Source organism: Podarcis vaucheri (genome assembly GCF_965113315.1).
Source record: "Podarcis vaucheri genome assembly, chromosome: Z".
NCBI classification, from domain to species: domain Eukaryota; kingdom Metazoa; phylum Chordata; class Lepidosauria; order Squamata; family Lacertidae; genus Podarcis; species Podarcis vaucheri.
In genome coordinates this window covers 9,583,205-9,602,632 of record NC_138758.1, presented here as the reverse complement: position 1 = coordinate 9,602,632, position 19,428 = coordinate 9,583,205, and the positions used below count along the sequence as shown (strand labels likewise).

The 19,428-nt window shown below is 40.1% G+C and overlaps 1 protein-coding gene across 4 annotated transcripts in view; it reads right to left on the bottom strand.

Annotated features, from left to right (window-relative positions):
• Positions 1 to 19,428, bottom strand: part of MTMR1 (myotubularin related protein 1) — a 54,294-nt gene that overhangs the window by 29,116 nt on the left and 5,750 nt on the right. Inside the window, exons 2-11 of one of the 4 annotated variants that reach the window (XM_082207248.1) lie at positions 19,226 to 19,331; positions 16,385 to 16,408; positions 12,573 to 12,623; positions 7,661 to 7,736; positions 4,631 to 4,725; positions 4,300 to 4,407; positions 3,892 to 3,990; positions 3,026 to 3,109; positions 1,981 to 2,130; positions 251 to 439 (exon numbers count right to left, since the gene is read on the bottom strand). In XM_082207248.1, the coding sequence (XP_082063374.1) occupies positions 251 to 439; positions 1,981 to 2,130; positions 3,026 to 3,109; positions 3,892 to 3,990; positions 4,300 to 4,407; positions 4,631 to 4,725; positions 7,661 to 7,736; positions 12,573 to 12,623; positions 16,385 to 16,408; positions 19,226 to 19,331 (982 nt within the window). The remainder of the gene's footprint in view (positions 1 to 250; positions 440 to 1,980; positions 2,131 to 3,025; positions 3,110 to 3,891; positions 3,991 to 4,299; positions 4,408 to 4,630; positions 4,726 to 7,660; positions 7,737 to 12,572; positions 12,624 to 16,384; positions 16,409 to 19,225; positions 19,332 to 19,428) is intronic. The other 3 variants (XM_082207250.1, XM_082207249.1, XM_082207251.1) reach the window with 3 other exon arrangements.

Below are 19,428 nucleotides of genomic sequence, written 5' to 3'. Positions count from 1 at the left end.
TTATCTTTTATGGAAGATGCCCTGTGAGAGTTTAGTGCTAAAAGAGTGGCCTTAAAATATTTTAGATAAAAAAGGTAATTTCAACATTTTAAAATTTAAGTATTTCAGAGCGATATTGAACTAAGCCATACTCAGAGTAGACCCACTTAAGTCCATTAATTTCAGCTGCCCTACTCCAAAGTGTGACTTGGTTGGATGTCACTCTGAATTTTAAATAAATGTATATGTTTTCCCCTTATGCCAGTTATACCTTATTCGTATCTGCAACACTGTTCTGTCTAGCATCAAAGATGAAGAGCTTGTGGGACTGAGCATTGGCATCCATAATCGTCTGCAAATATTTCTCATCTTCTTTGCATCGCTTGTCATTTGGGCCCACTAGAGGTTGGCTGCAACGTGTGATGGTGGCCTGGCTTTCAGGGTGGATCCAGGATAACACCTAGGTTAAGGGGAGAATATATATACACCAATGTATATGCAGTAGAAACAACTGCATAAGTCATATTAGCAATGGATGTAACGTCATAAGAAGACAGAGAATAAAGGTACTCGTTAAAAAATCAAAAGACACATGTATTTTTTTTACATGGCCATCAAAACTAATAATACAGTTCGGCATGAAGTTTCCTGACAATAGCAAACCACCTTTGGAACTGATAGTACTTTCAAAAATGTTTTTGCAATACAGTACAGCAACTGGGGTCTTGCCTGCTGTTTGATTCCCCCTTCCCCAAGACACACACAATTCTCTCAAGGGAACTTAATGGCTAGGCATGGGCGCAGTGGTGTCGCAAGGTGGGGGGGGGGTTCACCCCGGGTGCCATGTCTGGAGGGGTGACAAGAAGCTACCCTGTGGGGTGCTCGCCCCATGGTGCAGTGGCGTGAGCGGCCATCATGCAGCCGCAGGTGGAAGATCCTCCGTTCGCGGCTGCACCGTCCATATGGTGCTGGGGCCGCAGCAAATCACTATGTACAACACATGTGCGGTGTCACACACATGCACTGTACATAGCGGTTTGCTGCCAGAGCCGCCCAAGCGCCGTACGAACAGCAGTAGGATCCCTCCGTCACTGCTACAGCCGCAAGTGGAGGATCCCTCCACCACCACTGCAGCCGCAAGCACAGGATCCTGTCACCGTCCGTACAGTGCTCAGGTGGAACCAGCGACAAACCACTATGTACAACACATGCGTGGTGCCACATGCATGCGCTGTATGTAGCAATGCCGCACATGCGCCCTACATAGCGATGCCACGTGTGTGCAGCTGGCAGTTTGCCCCACCCCGGATGTCGGTTAACCTTCGATCATCCCTGCACGGGCGTAAGGGTAGCCTGGTCCCAAGTTATTTAAGGGTTTGTAAACAATCAACACTACCATGCACCTTATCCAGGAGCAGAGGCAGCCAATGGACCTACTTCAACTAAAGCATAGTATGTTGAATGAATATACCTCACAGAAGTATTCTGCACTAACTTCCAGACTAATCTTGAGGACAACCCCACAGAGTGAATTGCAATAATCAAGTCTTGAAGTTACCAGTGAATGGGACCATGGAGTGGATCATTAACCCCCTACAAATTTATTTCCCATACCATTACTGCTTATTGTCTAAACACAGAAGGACAATCTTCGGAAAATGGCTTTTCACAATAGGAATAATTTTGATTTCTGTTAGTCCCAATTCTGACATCAAATATTATTCTTCGCACAAACTGCTGAAGTGCAGTCCAACTGATTTTTGAACCTATGAAGTAGATTTTATGCGATCTTCCCACCACATTTTGCACAGACAGAATATAAGTGCCTTTTTACACTTGGGTTCCCAGCTTAGGACTGTTTCTTGTTTTCCTTTTTAGTTCACATAGTCTTCCTTCCAATAGAGAATTGAGCAACTAGTTTTGGAGCTCTCAGATTAGGTGTCAAGGTGCATCATAACCCATACACCAGCAATTGTTTTCTAACTCAGGACTTTTACTTACTGGAACTCTGCCTTTTGCCCGAAATGCTGCTACTCTGGAGAGATCATCATCTTTTACACTAGCTGGCACAACAAGAACAGCAGGGTATGTGTCACAGAATTCATATGTGCTGTTGATTTTGGATATTTTCCAACTCTCATTGGGTAAGCCCTGCATAGAAGCAAAACAATGTTTTAAGGAGTCAAGGTTTATCCATCTGATTTCAGGGTCCCCAAAAATTAAACCTAAAACGTTTAATTTAAACCTAAAACATTTAATTAAACCTAAAACATTACAATTATATTGTAACTCATTTTTATTTTACAAGGCTTCTGAAGGTTATAGAAAACCAGTATTAGTCCTGAATGCATGAGTAGATCTTAGCTCAAAGTCTGAAAGGGGCAGAGCTCTGCTTGCATCTCCACAAACTACTTGCTTGCTACAGATGGACATATAACAGCTAAAGGGAAATTTAAACACAATCCTGGCATATTGGTTTGTTATGTAAAAGGAGGTGCCTGAATTTGCTTATATTCCTCTTTCCTTTTTTGATCATGTAGCTGTACCTTCACCTTTACCTATTGTATATAGTAACTCACACTAAATGAATTAACAGGCAGGCAATATGTAAATACAGTAAATAAGAACAAGGCGACATGCACCCCCCCCCCCCACTAACTGCTCTCGTGGCCAGGGCCTATACGCATATAGAGGTGCACACAAATATTGATTCACAATTAGCAGGAGGAGTAAGCATGAGTCTACATATCTTGTGGCACACCACACAGAGGACATGCAGTGTGAGGTCATGCAGGAAGTGGCTGCATTACTGGATGTGGGGCATTAACATGTGTAGTTCCACTCTCTAGTCCAACTATTATGTCCAGGAAAACAATGGGGAAAATGGCATGGTTCTTGACTTTTCAGTGTCCATCTAGTATCAGCAATGTGCCGACAAATTTTTAAGTACTTGACTTAGTCTTTTAGATCTACCACAAATGGATATTTAGGCAAAATAGAAAACAATGCAAATTATTTTTTAAAAGTGAAAATTGTCATTACCTACCTGCCTCTTGTATTCTGCCATTGGATCATAAACTTTCCAGCCATTAACAGGAAATTTCTCTTTATAGGTGAATGCAAAGAGTGGCTAAATGCAGTGAAACAAAAGCATACATTACTACTATGTAACTACACTATTTCTCTCTTCATTTCTTAAGAGTTCAGAAGAGCATTTTACACTGAGATTAAAACTCAGTAAAAACATTTTTCATAAATATCAACAATCTTAATTTCATCAACTCTGCCAAGTGCATGTGGCTAGCAACAATAGAGAACAATAAAACATTCACTTCCACACAATGGAGTATGCCTCCAGGGGTGAAACCAAACCACTGGAGAATCACAGTGCCTGCAGTGGCTATGATCTCTCCAAGGTGCAAGCCTGGGCAGTGTGTATGGATGTCCTGAGCTGCCCAGATGACAAGGCCCCCCTCTCAGCCTCACTGATGTACTCCAGAGAAAAGCAGAGGAATACGTTTGGCACCAGTTTGGCTGTAGGTGTTGCTGGAAGGAGGCGTACAAGATGCCATCCAACCATCTTAGGGACTCCACTCTGGATTTGTGTGGGGGTTACTCCTTTTATTTTTTTTCTCTCAAAGATGTCCCACAAGGTGGTGGGTATGGATTTAGACCCACCAAAATTAATGAACATGACAAAGTTAGGTCTATTAATTTCAACGGGTCTACTCTGAGTAAAACTTATTTGAATACTGCTGTAAGTTCTTTTAACTACACTACTAAGAAGAGTGGGAATCATATTGATTTTTTAAATTCTTAAGCACCACAAGACTATATTTAGATTCCTCCCACTATATAGTTTGAAGAATGAACCAATGTTGAGGGTATAGAACTCCTAATTGTAATACTTACAAGCCCATGAGAAAGAGGAAATGCTCGGTTAATAAGGTTTTGAAAAATCTCCAGTCTATGTTCTTCCTGTTTATAGGCAAGCCGCAAGTTTCTCATATCCTGTGAAAAGATATCTTAAAGTTTGGTATGTTAAGTGAAAAATTACAGCAGTTACAAACATTATTCAAAAGATTTTTTTGCACTGAATAGTGGTACTAAGGAACCTCCTCTTTTAATCCAGGTTTACCTGAAAATTAATAAAAACCTGTTCTAAACTTTAGGTCTTAGGACCAGTTACACCAGTGCATTCACAACAGCCATAAGAAATAAGCAAGTAACAGCGTCTTATATATCTAAGATATATCACTGGGATTCCACAATGAAATTAAAGCACAATTTAAATACACTTCTGCAAAATTAAACTGATACCTTGCAAACAATTTCTATTCCACAAGAGTTGTCTCCATGGCTCTGCACTCCAATCTTTTCAACTCTGGCCATCACTCCAAGAGGCACATCAAGAACAAAATGTGGATCCTGAAATTTGAAGAAAAAGTAAACACCACGTTTCTTTATTGCAGGTGTGAGGAAATATGTAATATTCTGTTTGAGATAAAAATATACAATTATATTAGGCCACATAAAGCTGAAACAGTACTTTATGCTTAGTTTATACATGTGTCAGTTTCTGAAAAGGAAAGCACAGGAGTAAGGCTGTAGCAGAAAGATGCATGACGTGCAATAAGAAAAAAGGGCTCACCCTCTCAACATTCTTGAAATACATTTTGAAATCTGTCACTGATAGTGTACCACTGATGGCTCCAATAAATGGGCAGATATACATGACGTCTTTAGCTGGGAAAAATAAGACACTTTATTAGTACTAAAAATCGAACTATGGGATTATTTTTATTATGTATGAACACAGGCAAAATACCTGATGCAAAAAAACTTCTACTAATAAATGCCTTTTTGAGGCTGGAATTTACACATGGAATGAACTGAGTTTATACAGCCAATTATTTCAGTTTTTTAAAATAATGCCTATTTCATAGCACTTCAAAAGTAGGCATTTTCATAACTGAAAAAATAAAAATAAACAAAAGCCTAGCAAGTTATGGGTCACCTGTAAAATTCTTGATGATTACAAAAAATAAGAATACCATCTAGGACATTAAAAATGTTTTTAAGGACACAATTTTTTATTTTAAGTTGATAGTTTTGTACAGTCATCTACATTTTCAGTAATAAACGCCACTGCACAATCCTACTTTGAGGGTGCCTTACAGTGCAATCTTGAATAGGTATACTCAGAAGGCTTCTGATTGCAATGGAACTTACTCCCACTTAAGAATATACTGAATTGCAGTCCCACTGTCTGCCATAGTGTGCATACTTCCCTACTAATATCTTCAGAATCCAGAACTTTGGAAGCTAAAATCAGAACTACAGTGGTACCTCAGGTGACAGACACTTCAGGTTACATGTTTTCGGGTTGCGCACCGTGCCGAACCCGGAAGTACCGGAACAGGTTACTTCCGGGTTTCGGCACTCGCACATGCACAGAAACGCTAAATCGCACTTTGCACCATGTGCAGAAGCGCCAAATTGCAACTCGCATGTATGCAGACGCGGCGCTGCAGGTTGCGAACACTGCGGGTTGCAAACATGCCTCCCGCACGGATCATGTTTGCAACCTGGGGTTCCACTGTATAAGGCATATTTATGACGGTAGCAGAGAAGAACTGGGTACACTGTGGACAAACAATGTCATAAATTTCAAAATGACCAACACATAAGCTTGGCAAATCAAACATGACATTTAACAGAACCTTTATAACTACATCTCATTCACTGAAAGCCAAACTTTTGGCAACTGAGGGAACCATTCTATTCCTCTCAACAATGACAACGACATTTAGAAGCAGATCTGAAAGTTCTGTGAATTAGTCACATGGAAGAACTTATCTTGCAGGCAAATGAGCAGACATCAAATCTGGCTTTCCACTTCACAGCCCAGATACAGATTCAAGACAGCACCTTATGAATAAAATATGACCTAACAATTTCATTTTGCACTAAGGCAATACCGAGAGTTATGCTAAAAAGGGTCTGTGATACATGGTGGCAAAACATACGATTACGCACTCTCCACTCCCCCTAGCAGTGAGAAGTCCAGGGTCAAAGCCCAGGTTTAGTTTTCTTTGGGTGAGCCCAGCCACCACAGTTTTATTATGTTTTCATAATATTTACTTTATTTTCGGACCCCTTTCTCTTCATCCAGGCCAGAACGGCAGAAGGTTGGAGGACACAGATGGAACAGATTACATCATCCCTCCTCCACCAGCCCACTTCATAGAAGGCATTCCCCCCACCACCACCATCTTGCTGCAAGGTTAGCAACCTGTGCTTCATGTTGGAAATGATGGAGAAAGAATCTTCTGTTGCCAGCATGGAAATTCAGGCTAAGAAAAAACATTGCAACTAATAACTTTTGTGGGCTTACCTACACGGCAGGTAAGATATTCTTGGAAGGAAGCAAGCAGAAAAATGGGCATGCATTGATTCCACACCAGAGTCCCTAAATTGCATCCAAGGCTGCTTCCATGTACTCTCTGCCTTATCAGTCTCAAAAGCCAAGACTTGTCAAATGTTCCCCCTCTAAATATTTCACTTTAAAGTACTGAAATCCTCGGCAGCCTGGAAGATAGGTATCTAAAGGACTGCTTTCTCTAAACAAAACCTGCACATCAATTAAGTTCTACCTTAGAGATCCTTCTGTGAAAGCCTCTGCCTTCAAATGCTAGGCAGAGGGCTACCAAAATGAGTGTTTTTTCCACAAGTAGTTCCCAAAGTATTGAACTCCATTCCCAGCTATGTTTGCCTGCAATCTTCTCTGTTGCTTTACTGTTCCTTGCTTTTTATTATATTTTATTCTAATTTTTCTATTGCTTTGGGACTAGTTTGGAGGGTAAAATACTTTAAATCAAATAAATAATGTACAGAGTGCTGTGAGCATTCAGAGCACATCACATACTCACACATATACCCCTACTGCACATGGTGGAGAAGATACAGTGGTCTGAGTATGATCATGAACATTATGTCAAGTTATGGTTTGTATTAAAAGTGAAGGAGCAAATTGCAATGAAATTAATGAAGGGATGTAGGCAGCATGGAAGCCTGAGGCATCCTGCTTCGATAGTTTACAAAGTTTATAGGATCATGAAAACTATGTGTGAACCAATCCAATCCTTAGGAACACTCCAAACTTTTATTCCAAAGAAGGGGGGTGTTGAGGGGGAGAATATGTTGTATGCCATCCAATCTAGACCACTAGCATTCTACTCCAAAGGGCTGTGATATTATCACAATGGAAAAAATAAAACTTGAAGAAAAAGTACTTGAAGCTGCATAGAAAAATTGAGTACCCAAGTACTTGACACATCAGTCTCACAGCTACTAATTTCTGAGCTAATTTATAGTTTATTAAAATTATTCTCAGATATGCTTGCCTTTTGTGCTTAGCATCTCCTATGGCCTAACTTAGGTATAAAGGCCGAAATAAATAAATTGTCCAGTAGCACCTTAGAGACCAACTAAGTTTGTTCTGGGTATAAACGTTCGTGTGCATGCACACTTCTTCAGATACCAAGTATAAAGGATTAAGGATCCAGAATAAAAACTGATCAGTGTAATAATTCTGAAATATATAAAACCAAATGAGTAGCTTTCATTTTGTGTTTGGCCACAAACAACAATGTTCTCAGCCACTCAGTGCTCCACTTACCAATAGCTTTAATTGATTCTCCAGGAAAAAGTGGAGCCTCTTCCATCTGGGCGAGCTTGTTTCCATCCCTCAGTGCCTGGCAGAAATCCAATGCTAAATGTAAATCTTACATTCCATCTGCAGACCTTAAACATCAACAACAACCACAAGGTGCTTTTGCTAGGAGGTTACTGTAGCAATACAAAAGATAGTGATTTCTTCTCAAAGCAGAGTTCTTTAACACTACGGGCTGGTGTGAATGTACACATAATTGAAGTTAAAGAAATCAGGGGTGAATTATTCTCCTTCCCCCATCCCTTCCAACTTGGATGCAAAATCCCCCTCTCCTTTGCTGAAATGTGGTGTTTCATCAACAACTGCTAATCAACGTAACCAGTTTTCATCTAGCCAGGATCTGAAAACAGCTTGGAGGCCTGTTTAATCAGGAACCCTGGTAAAGACTTAAGTATAGTTACTATTGCTGCAAAAGTGATGGGAGAGGGTGAAATTAGTTCCCAAGATGCAAAAGGTAGAGAGGGAGAGGGAGATACACTGTGGTCTGTCCCTGATCACTTAACCATGGATTAAGAGAATCTGCTCAGATTTTATGTAGCATTACTGGATTTACAGAATAAACAGTGTCAATATTTACAATATGGATTAGTAGCAAAGCATTCACACAAAGGTAAGACCAACTACACAAAGGTAAGACCAACTATTCCAATTAGCACATACAAGACACACAAAAATTCGGCAAATATTGTAAGTTGTTGGGTATTTTGACATACAGCTCCCAAAGTATTTCACAGTGTTATTTTTTATACGGCTGATCAAATGTTTTCAAAGTTTTTATATGGCTGATCAAATGTTTTCAAAGTTTTTTTCTCACTTTTTAGCTACTCAATGCTTTTTAAGTTTGTTTTTCAGATCCTGCCCTGTGTCATATTTCCCCCCTGCTAATGGAGGCTCACAGGCCCCAGAATCCCTCCCAAAATTAAGCAAGGAATGATAAATCATTTGGCTAAAATTTTACATAAGAAAAGCAAATATCAAGTTGCAATAACTAGATACTGCACTTTCATAATACATTTTTTTAATGTACACAACAGGTATGCAGTATGTAAATATACATATTTGTATGTAATGTAAGTGACCATTTAGTCCATTAGCAATGCCAGCTAGCTTTATTATGGAAACTAACTGTGCAAGAGAAGGTCTGTTTGTGAAGCAGACTATATATCTGGTCCATAGACCAATATCTAGAGAATAAAGTATTCCCCAGAAAGAAAAACTAACTATACAGAACTGAAGCACATCAGATAACTCTGGAAGCTTTAATAAAGAAATATTTTACTGAACATTTGTTCTAGTCCATTTTATTTTCTGCAGTTTGATGGTGCAGCCTGCTTTTATTCTCCATTTTTAAAACACTCCACAGCTTTGCCCTGCCACAGCTCTTGCTGAACAGAGCTGATTGAGCTGTTCAGCTTTTTGCTCTGCTTGCTTAAAATCGTGCTTCATGACCACAGCAATATTTACTGAACCGAGGATAGTGGGAGAGAGCCGTTCAAGTGGCCCTCAGGAGTCAATTCAAGGAACAATGGATGGTCTCCCCACAGTGGCAGTCCTCTGTGGCAAAGGAGGATTTCCTTCAGCTCAGGGGCCTCAAGTGTCCCTTATGCAAGAACCAAAAGCATTCCAAATTAATCTCTAGCCATCCCCCACTGAAAATCAATCAGCATCTTGATGAAATACCAGTTGTGCACATGTAGGTCTGACTAAGGCATTTACAAGAACTGAAGATTCAGTAAGTCAGATTATGAACAATTTTTCACCACATAAAACCACTGTGCCATAATAAGCAGATCACCCAAATGGCTTGATGTTTTAATCAAACTACACATGATGCAATAACTCTATGTCCATATTTTTAGATCATGCTCATGGCTTGAGTTCTCCTCTGACTGGTACTATTTTGGGGGAGAAATATAGTGTGGACTGTTCATGCCCAGATATTTTTTTGAGATCACAATGTATTTCCTTGTAAGGTTCAGAATAAAATTTGCAACATTTTAAGTTCTGGCATGTACAAACATCCGGTCAATTTAAAAATAAATGCTCGCAGAGGTCCACCACAACTTCTGCTGCATTTCTGATTTACAGGTCAGGATTAATACTGCAATCCTTCCAACAGTTGCTTTCCCATATGTCCAAATGATGTTCACAGAACTAGTGTTTGTTTCTGTGCAATACTGCTCTAGCGGAAGTGTGGTGGAATTATTTTTTTAAAAGCAATTGGCCAATTTATCACTTGACATTAACAGATTTTGATGTGAAATACTAATATGACATCTGGCATACTATGATTTATACTCCTTATCCTACATACAATATTAACTGGTGTAATTAACTTACTGATTCATTAACTGCATATTTAAAATGTAGACTTTAATAAGTTTTTAATTACAAACACTCACCACTAAATCATATTCAGTTCCACTGGTCTTGTAAATTTTGTGCCTCACTTCACTCACAGAATTCATTTAAGATTTGTTTCAAAATAACATATTATTCCAAGTCCAATAATTTGTATTTTTTGTCATTCTGATGTTTGTTGTACCATGGATCCAGCTCTGTATGGACATTTATTAGTTTTTTATATGTTTTATTTATTTATTTAAATGGTATAAATCAATAAAATCATAAAATAATTGAAAATCATAAAATGTCACCTATATTGATATTGTAATATTTTAAGCAGCACCTTAATGGTTAAAGGGTAACTCCCTAAACTATTTTTAGTTAACGCTATTTATTTGATATAAAAATTCTTTTTGTGAACTTGAACAATACTCAACTATATATAAATTTATACAATCAATCAATCCATGTTTGGACTTTATGACCAAGATGCAAGTAACTGCTTAATCAGATCTTCATGACCAAGGGGATTTTGACCTTGAGTTAAGGGGAAGAGCCATAACTCAGTGGTAGAGCATCTGCTTTTGCATGCAGAAGATCCCAGGTTCAATCCCCAGCAACTCCAGGTAAGGCAAGGCAAGGCAAGGAGAGCTGCTGCCAGTCATTGTAGACAATGCTGAGCCAGATGAACCAATGGTCTGACTCCATATAAGGAAGCTTCCTATTTTCTTGAACAGTAGCCCTCCCCACCTCCCCCTGGCAAACTGCTTTTGCAATCAGAGGGACTTCAAGAAGCAAAACATGGCAAGAAAGGAAGAGGGTTCCAGCTCTTTCAATTATAAAAAGAGTCAAAAGTATCTCTGCACATGTCCAAGCTGTTACACATACTCTATATTGAAATAAGGAGTGCTTCGTTTTACTTCTATCTGAATTTACCATTCTTGTTTACACTGAAGTAGTTGCACGTTAATAGGTTACTTAAAAAGCATTCAGAAATTGTGACTTCCTACTCTTGCCTACTTTCACAACAGCTGGAAAGCACAGGGATGCAGTGTACCCACAGCCCACACTGTCAAGCTGCTGTTGCCAAATGCAATGAGAGGAAGGAGGAGTCCTCTGGAGTGCAGATGTTGCACAGCTGCAATGGTCGCAAACCTATGCCATCACTGGACTGTGCTTGTTACTGAAAGCTACTGGACAACAGCAGAGCTCAACTTTATACCTCACTTGCAACTCAGAGAAAATGGCCTTCCTTCTGAATGTGCCTTAAATGCTAAAAGTCTTGTGACCATCCCTGTCAGGCATTCAATGAGCTAAGTATCAATCTTACTCTGACTCCTAGTGTGGACCTTGCACGTGTTCCTGTTGTGAGTCACCTACACTGGGGGAGGGGGGCAGCAGCGTAGCTGGCCACTCAGACACCCAGGGTGATGTGTGCGCCCTTCACCTCGGGTGGGGCAAGCAGGAGCAGGGCACACTGCACCTCACCGCCACCTCCCTCTCAGCTGTAGGGCAGCTGAGGGAGAGGCAGCAGGTCGAAGCAAGAGCACACTGCCATTTTGGGCAGCGGGGACCTTGCACATAGTTCCCCCGGCACCTCAATCTCAGTCGCCTTACAGCTGAGGGGGAGGTGGTGGGCAGATGCAACCCCCATGCTGCCGTTTCAGGCAGTGCGAAGCCTGCGGGCACCCAAGTCAACGCATTATTTCCAGAAGAGATGCATGGCTCAGGCGCACTGAAGGCCCTGCAGTAAGTGCCGCCTCCCACAGTGTGGCGCCCAGTGCCCCCCGCCCCCCTAGCTACACCTCTGAGGTGAGGGAAATATGGCCTAGGTCAACAGGTGCCAAATACAGATGGGAGCAGGACCCTAGGTTACCAATCCAAAGCCTGGTGCAATGGGGCATGTCTGCAATAGTCTTTAAATATGTGCTTTTTACAAGGAGCAGCCTGCATTGATCACTTGGAATGACTGTGTTGTGCATACCACTGGAAGTGATACGCCTATGGCCTCACTTCTAGTACATTTTAAAAGTAATCAAAGGAACTGTACATATTTACCAATGCTTATGGAAAAAACCATAGATATAATCTGCTATGTGCCTCAAGACAATGACAATGCTCTAAACTACCCCCTAGCTTCAATGGACATTTAGCTATGAGTATGTGTTATACATCCTCAATTCAAATGAGAGAGCTTCAGAGAAGTACTAATTTTCACAAGTGGGGGAGGATTTAGGGGAGTGTGTGACTGATTCACCTGCACTGAGCACCAAACCAAGAGGGCACTGCAATGGAAGGTGAGAGGTGGGGGGCACCAAACTGTGGCATGGCAAAGAGTGCTGCTGAAATTTTAAAGCCCAAAGTCCACCACTGTTCACAAGCACTGAAAAAGTTTTTAAACTATTCTTGAACTTCTGAAGAGTAGGTAACAAAAATGAGAATTTTCACAACTCCAACATTCACAGTGACATTCTATAGAGTTAGTGAACAAAAGATGAGTAAAACTTGCCACCTGATCAACTTCTGCGTCAGAAGGATAGCCATTGTGTCCATCCTGAATCTCCTGAATAGCATGATGCAGCAGTGGGCAAGCAGAAGTAAGAGAAAAAACATGCACATAACAGGTGAAAGGAGAGAATTTTAAAAACAGAGACAGTAGATACTCCAAAAGAAATGTATTTGGTAAGCTTTTTCATTCCTTGCAAAAATCAAATAGGTCAAGCAGAGACTTTAGCACCTATTAGATCCAGTCATGGTTTGTTTTTTTAAATATTGGGATGATCTGGAATATGAACATTCCTGTTCTTCCAAACGTAAGTCCAGGTACCAAAGAACACAAAGTATGTACTGTCTTTTCTTTTCTTTTCTTTTTTTGAAACAAGCAATCTTTAAAATAGCAAAGACAAAATGCAGAGTATAAAGTAGGCCACATGCTTGACATAAAAGGAATTGATTATAGACCAATGAGAGAATCCATGCAGTTATTTAAAGATAAAACAATTAAATATCTGTATCCTCAATAGAGATATTAAGACAGTTGAAGTACTGCTAAGAACTTAATGGCCCCATCTGCAGATCTGCCCATTACTACAAACCCTGATACTATGTTGTTATTGCTGCTGAATATGCCAGCAAGACACTTTAGAATCAGGTTTAACCATTTCTAATCATTTGTTCCTTAAGATTTTGTTGCATGAAATATTTTTCCACACACCAGCTGGATCAGCAAGAACATAATTCGTCAAAATATATAAAGGTCCATTTCTTTGCATTTCTTCCTTCTCCAGACAAAACTTTAAGGAGGTGCTTTCTGAAGTATTTGCATTTCAGAGACTTCTGTGGAGACCATGATATTTTTACAACATTTGCTTTGTATAGAGACAGCTGATTAACAGCTTCCTTTATGAGATTGCTTTTAAGCCCAGGTGAGTTCCAGGTCATAACTGTTGAATGGAAGGAATTATTATTTGAACAGGCAACATCTTGTGTTCAAACCTCAAAAGCTGAATTTAATGCAGCTCTATAAATTAGGCCCCAAAAGTTACTAGCCTACAATTTTTTTACTTGCCTGCTTTTTAGTCATAAAAAAGACAGGTATGGACAGAGCACTCCATCTCTCCTTTGCCAGCCCTACTCACAAGTAAAAATCAGGCTAGTAGTAAAAAGGCTGTAAACTGGAATGCAGCAGGCTGGTGTAGGAGGCATTCTGCTTGGTTTCTATGCTGACTGAGCAGGAAGAGACTTTGTGTTCTGTATGTTCAACACAGAAACACAGCAGACTGGTGGGGGGACGGAGTCAAGCTTGCATACTTGATTTTTATGCTGGCTTCATCCCCTTGTGTTTCCAGCAGAAGAGTGCAGCAGCCTGGTAATAAAGACATGAATCACTGCCCCTTCACCACAGGCCAATACTGTTTCTGATTCTGACATATCCAGCAAAAAATAAAAAATAAAAATACAGTGGGCTAGCAGAGGAGAGATGGGTCAGTCTGCCCTTCCTCTGTCAGCATGATTGGTTTCTGTACTGGCTATGGAGTAGCAGCCAGAATGCAAGCAGAACAAGCTGGCAGAGGAGGAACAGAATGATCTCCACCACCAGCAGCAGCCCACCTACATGGAATTCCATAAGCTTTCTCTCAGTCACCTGGCTTGCTGCCAAACATAATGTGCAAACATGGCCCGAGCCCAGTAAGGTGGCACCTTGCTGGGCCAAGTTTTGAAGCAACTGCGTAAGTTCTACAATACTCTTTTTTAATAATTCCTATTAAACCATAAAATAATGTTCAGTTGACCTAAAATATGCTAGTAGCTAAAGATAATTAAGATTTCCAACATTTTTATAATTTCCATTTATAAAGAGAAGAATGATACTTTGAATCAAATTCCCCCCACATCAGGAATATTGCTGAAGAATACAGATGCACTTGTATTGTACTGCAGGAAGAATTATGGCAGTCCCAGATATTATTTTTTTAGTTTTGAACAAGAAGATGCAGATGCAAAGATCAGGAAGAGAAGACTAAAGCAATGCAATCTGAGGAAAAAATTGCACATAATTTTAACTGTAACCATTTTTACCTTGTCCTTAGATTTATGTGTATCACTATTCAATAGATAATAGTTTGATAAAATTATACGTAAGCATTCTGGGAGTCTAGAGAGCAGGATAAAAAAATGCTGTATTTTAAGCCTTTTTTGTAAAAGGCAGGTAGTAACCCACTGTTCCTCTTTTTGAGGAGCAGCCTAAATCAAGATTTACCTTCCACTTCCTCTCATTCTATAACTGGATAGTGGCTGGAGGGAAACTAAAGTTATGCCCCAGATGCTTCATTGGCCTCTAATATTCTATTGTCCTTTGAAAGCATCACCAACATCCAAAGAATGTGCCTCTGCCAAACAAAACAATACAGAAGAGGGATGCCAGGACCAGCAAGAAATGAGACTAGGATTTCAATGGAAGCAGACCTATGCTATGCTAGCCTTCCAAATAAGTCCTCAAAGGTTGCTAGATCAGGAATATTAGCTCTTTATGGCACACTATTGTATATAAATGGGTGGGGAAGCCAAATGCATCAGTTTTAAACAGCCAGCCTGCCAGTTCCCCTAGAAATTATTTTCACTCACCACTGGAGACTGGGTAATTGGCTGTTCTATGTGCTATCTCAGGAGCAAAGCAAAGGAGTGGGAGGAATATTTTCACCTGGGGGTGGGAGGGATGCACTAGATTCTAGAATAGGCAAAGGCAATCTCCAGCCTGAAGGCAGAATTAGGCCTACCAAGAGTCCTAATCTGGCCCAAGAGGTGTAAAGCAGGCTGCAAAGGAACAATCGGGAGTGTTAGAATATACTCCTGATTGTTCCCCTGCAAGCAGAGCATTTTCAATTTGGTGCTCAATGCAACCCCTGCAGAGATTGGCTCCATCTGGGAACTCCCAATCTAGAGCTCCCAAGGAGTCGATCCCTTATGCAAATGGGGTTTGCATACTTCCTTGGATGACATAGCTCAATTCAAGCTATACCAACAAACGGATATTTTTGTTTTGCACCCGAGCTTGACCTCAAGAAATGGGAGCATGCTAGATGTGTGTTCCTAACTTTTTCCTTTGAAGCTAAATCACCTGATGTCATGGTGACATTAAGTGATGGGGGAGCTCAGGATCCAACTGTTCCTCAGCCCTGATTTGAAACTTCATTTGCTGATTTGAAACTGAAGGCAACAAAAAACCAAATACATGTTTTATTTAATATCCAGAATGAACACTGGATGACACATTTTAGCAATTATGGGACAAAGATGTATGTCATTGCAGCAGTGCCTAACTTGGATCACAGATTTAGAATTTTCCACTAAGAGTCTTGCCAATATGGGAATGCGTGCATAAACACAAGCATTGATTGAAATCTTATTTAAGTAGGATAGACTAAAATGTACTGTTTGTTCTTTGGTTCCTTCAAATATCTGTAGCACACAGAAAACACTGGTAATACAGTACTCTGTGCTCCAAAACATGTAAGCATCAGTTGAGGGGGCCTATTTGTCAGAATTAATGTAATAAAACTTAAATTAGTACCATGCATTTCCAACATAACTTAAATATACTGCACTCTCACACACTGGTTTTTACTGCTCATGACAACACTGTAATGTACATAAAACATTTCTATGGCAAACAAGCTGTTGCACTGCATAGCAAGATGGCCCGACTGGTTTAAACCGACCATTTATGAAGTAAAGAAGAACACTTAGCACACTGGTTTCTCAGCACAGCACAAAAACACAAAACAGGTAAAAGGCTGACTTGCCAATAGCCACATTTATTCTTACCCTTACAGTAGGCCTCCTGTATACCTGTTAGTTAAAATACAGATATTATCCAACAAGTCACGTATTCAAATCCTACATTTGGGAAATACCACCTACAGGCCCATATTACTAGAAGCATACCAATGACCATGCTATTCTTTACATGCTCACTTGTGACACAGTTAAATGGAAATGAATCATGAGGCCCTATGTATCCATGATGATAGGGTAAGCAAAACAAATCAATACACTTCCAAGGTTGGTGCAGTATGGTGGGCTGAATAAACAAACCCAAAGGGTGGAATATTCTGGCAGCAGATCTTGTAATACTGCTTAAGGAAACATCAAGATCGCACAATTGTTTGTCTGATGTTTAAAAAGATTTTAATTTGTGACAGGAAAAAAAAGGTATTGTGATATGCAATACTAGTCTATTCACATAAGATGCATTAAAGTTAATGGATATGGCTAACTTAGATACATTAATTTCAGTGGGTCTACTCCAAGTAGGCCTTAACTGAATGCAACCTACACACTTTAACAAGAGCATGTGTTTCCACTGCTTCTACATGCATTAAAAAAATATGGAGCTGAAATAGGCTTCACCTATAATTCGATCAAGGGCAGTTAACCTTTATTTGGCCCAAGGGTGACATTGAATGTAGAAAACCTTCTGGAGATCACAAACCCTGATGGATGTGGCCACCTTAAACACACACACATGCCATAACCCCACACATCAGAGCTACACCCTTATTCAAAGTGCTTTGAAAAACAGAGTGGTCTTTGAGGTGGGGGCGGGATAGAGTGTGCAATGTGGTTTCCCTCCCCATGTGCAAGTTTCCTCTGCAGTGCCCAGTGCTGCAATTGGAAAGAGGCAGGGTTACAGAGAGAAAATTCAGGTCAGCAAAGGACCTGTGACCACCATCGCTGCTAGGTAATCAAAGTGCTCTGGAATAAGGAAGGAGTGCTCGAATCTGTTAGTGACCTTAGCAGGAAGAGGAGAGGTGCTTCATTCAGTCCTCCTGCTGCTGTTACTCTGCAAAAAAATTGTTTGGGGGCTGGCAGGCCAGAGGAAAATACTGGGTGGGCCAATTCAACCTGTTACGGGGGCGGGGACGACAGTTCACCATCCCTAAATTAAATAATAATGTGCAAGCTTTGTGTACCTATGCTTAACTGACAACAGATTGTAGCTCAGCTTGATACAATTTAAATTTACTCCTGAAAATTTCTTAGAAGTGAATATATATCATACCATAAATAATGTGTCCTTTATTTTTGTCCACTTTAGCCTTTTTAAATAATCAGAAACAAATGTCTCCTTCTAGCCACCTTATAGGTAAGCCTCGAGCACCCAAGCTGGCAGTGCATAGTCCCTACCAAAAGTTAGAGCAAGAAAGATGAAAAGGAAGGAGACAGTCATGCTCTGTGTGGGCCCAAGATATTCTTTAAGACCCATGGCGGAAGGAATCAAATGATAAAAATCACAGGGACAACATGGCTGTCCAAACAAAGAAGAAAAAATGTGGGTCAGAACACCATCAACTTAGCCAACAAATAATCACAAAACGGATGACCTAATAATAATAACTAGAGGAGTGCTTTCGCTAATGGGGCCTCTTGCTGCTGCTGCTGCGCCGCAGGCACACAATTTCCATTCTCATCCCGGGGCAAAGTTCTCAACTTGAGGTAACTCTTCCAGGTTAGTGGAGTATGTAACCTGAAGCGTTTGTAACCTGAGGAGTTTGTAACTTGAGGTACCACTGTATAGTCAACACACATTGGGTTTAATGGCAGGTGGGATTGCCAAGGTCTTTTTCCCTAGATGTCTGCCATCTTTCCACTCCCTCTTTTTTAATAAAAAAATGGTAAGTGCATAAAGCTGAATGTGCAAAAGTTAAAGGCACATAAGCTGTGAGATACTTGTACTTATTCCAGATACACCTGGCATTAGCAATTTGCCCCAGTACAAGAACACTGACTGTTAAGTGGCTCAATCATCTATACCTGACGGTGCCGACTTTAAAAGATTCCTCTCTTTTCAAACGTGTGTGATATTTGCCAAAAACAGAGATATGTTAAAATAAATTCTGTTCTTGAGGACTGCACCAGAATTCCCCAGTACATTGAATCCAAGCTCTAAAAACTCAGATTCCACAGGTAACGTACAATAGCTGTAATGCCAAAATTGCCACATTCATTTATCCAAGGCAGCAGCCGTGGTCCAGAGAAAGCATTACATTTTGCTGCCACATGTTACAGAAGTTCCAAGTACAAAATTCTGACTGCTTCTATAGAGAAAAGCACACAAGAGGAGAATTTTAAAAATAGAATCTGATCAAGCATGCTTCAACAGATTCATCTCTAGGTATAGGAACAATCTATTTCCTATTCACGGGAGTTTAAAGAGTTTCCTACTTCTAGAGAGAATCTACTGCCTTTTGAATCCACAAAACACTGGTAAATGACTTAATTTGCTTGAAATGAAACAAGACAAATATTCATTTGGCTGCTTTACTTGAAGAATGCATGGCAATTTGCTTGCTTTTTAAAATCAAAAAGCAAAGGTGAAAGATGAAATAAAAGTATTTTCTCACAATCAATCACACTGAAGACCCAAACTAAGTGGCAATTTTAGATTTCAAATGGCACTAACACAAAAAAGTAACAGTTTATCAGATCTAACTGCTTCACATATAAAATCTTACCCTTTCATGTTATCATCTTAACCCTTTTCTCAGATGACAGAAAGATACATTTTTTGTTTTTGCTCTCCATACCCTATGCATATCTTATTTGGGGTAAGGACTGATGTGGCACCATATACATAAATTAAAAGAATGAATAAATAAGACTTACCCGGTACTCTCTGGATACACTGTCTGAGGGCACAGAACCTGAAATCTGACTAGAAATTGTAGCAGCAATGAGTTGCTTGCACCATTCAACGTGTGATCCTGTGGGGCTACAAGAACAGAATATATAACAAGTTACTTAGCAGAAGATTCTTACTTTATAAATAACTACTGAACATTTAGATTCTGCATTAATTGTTTAATTCA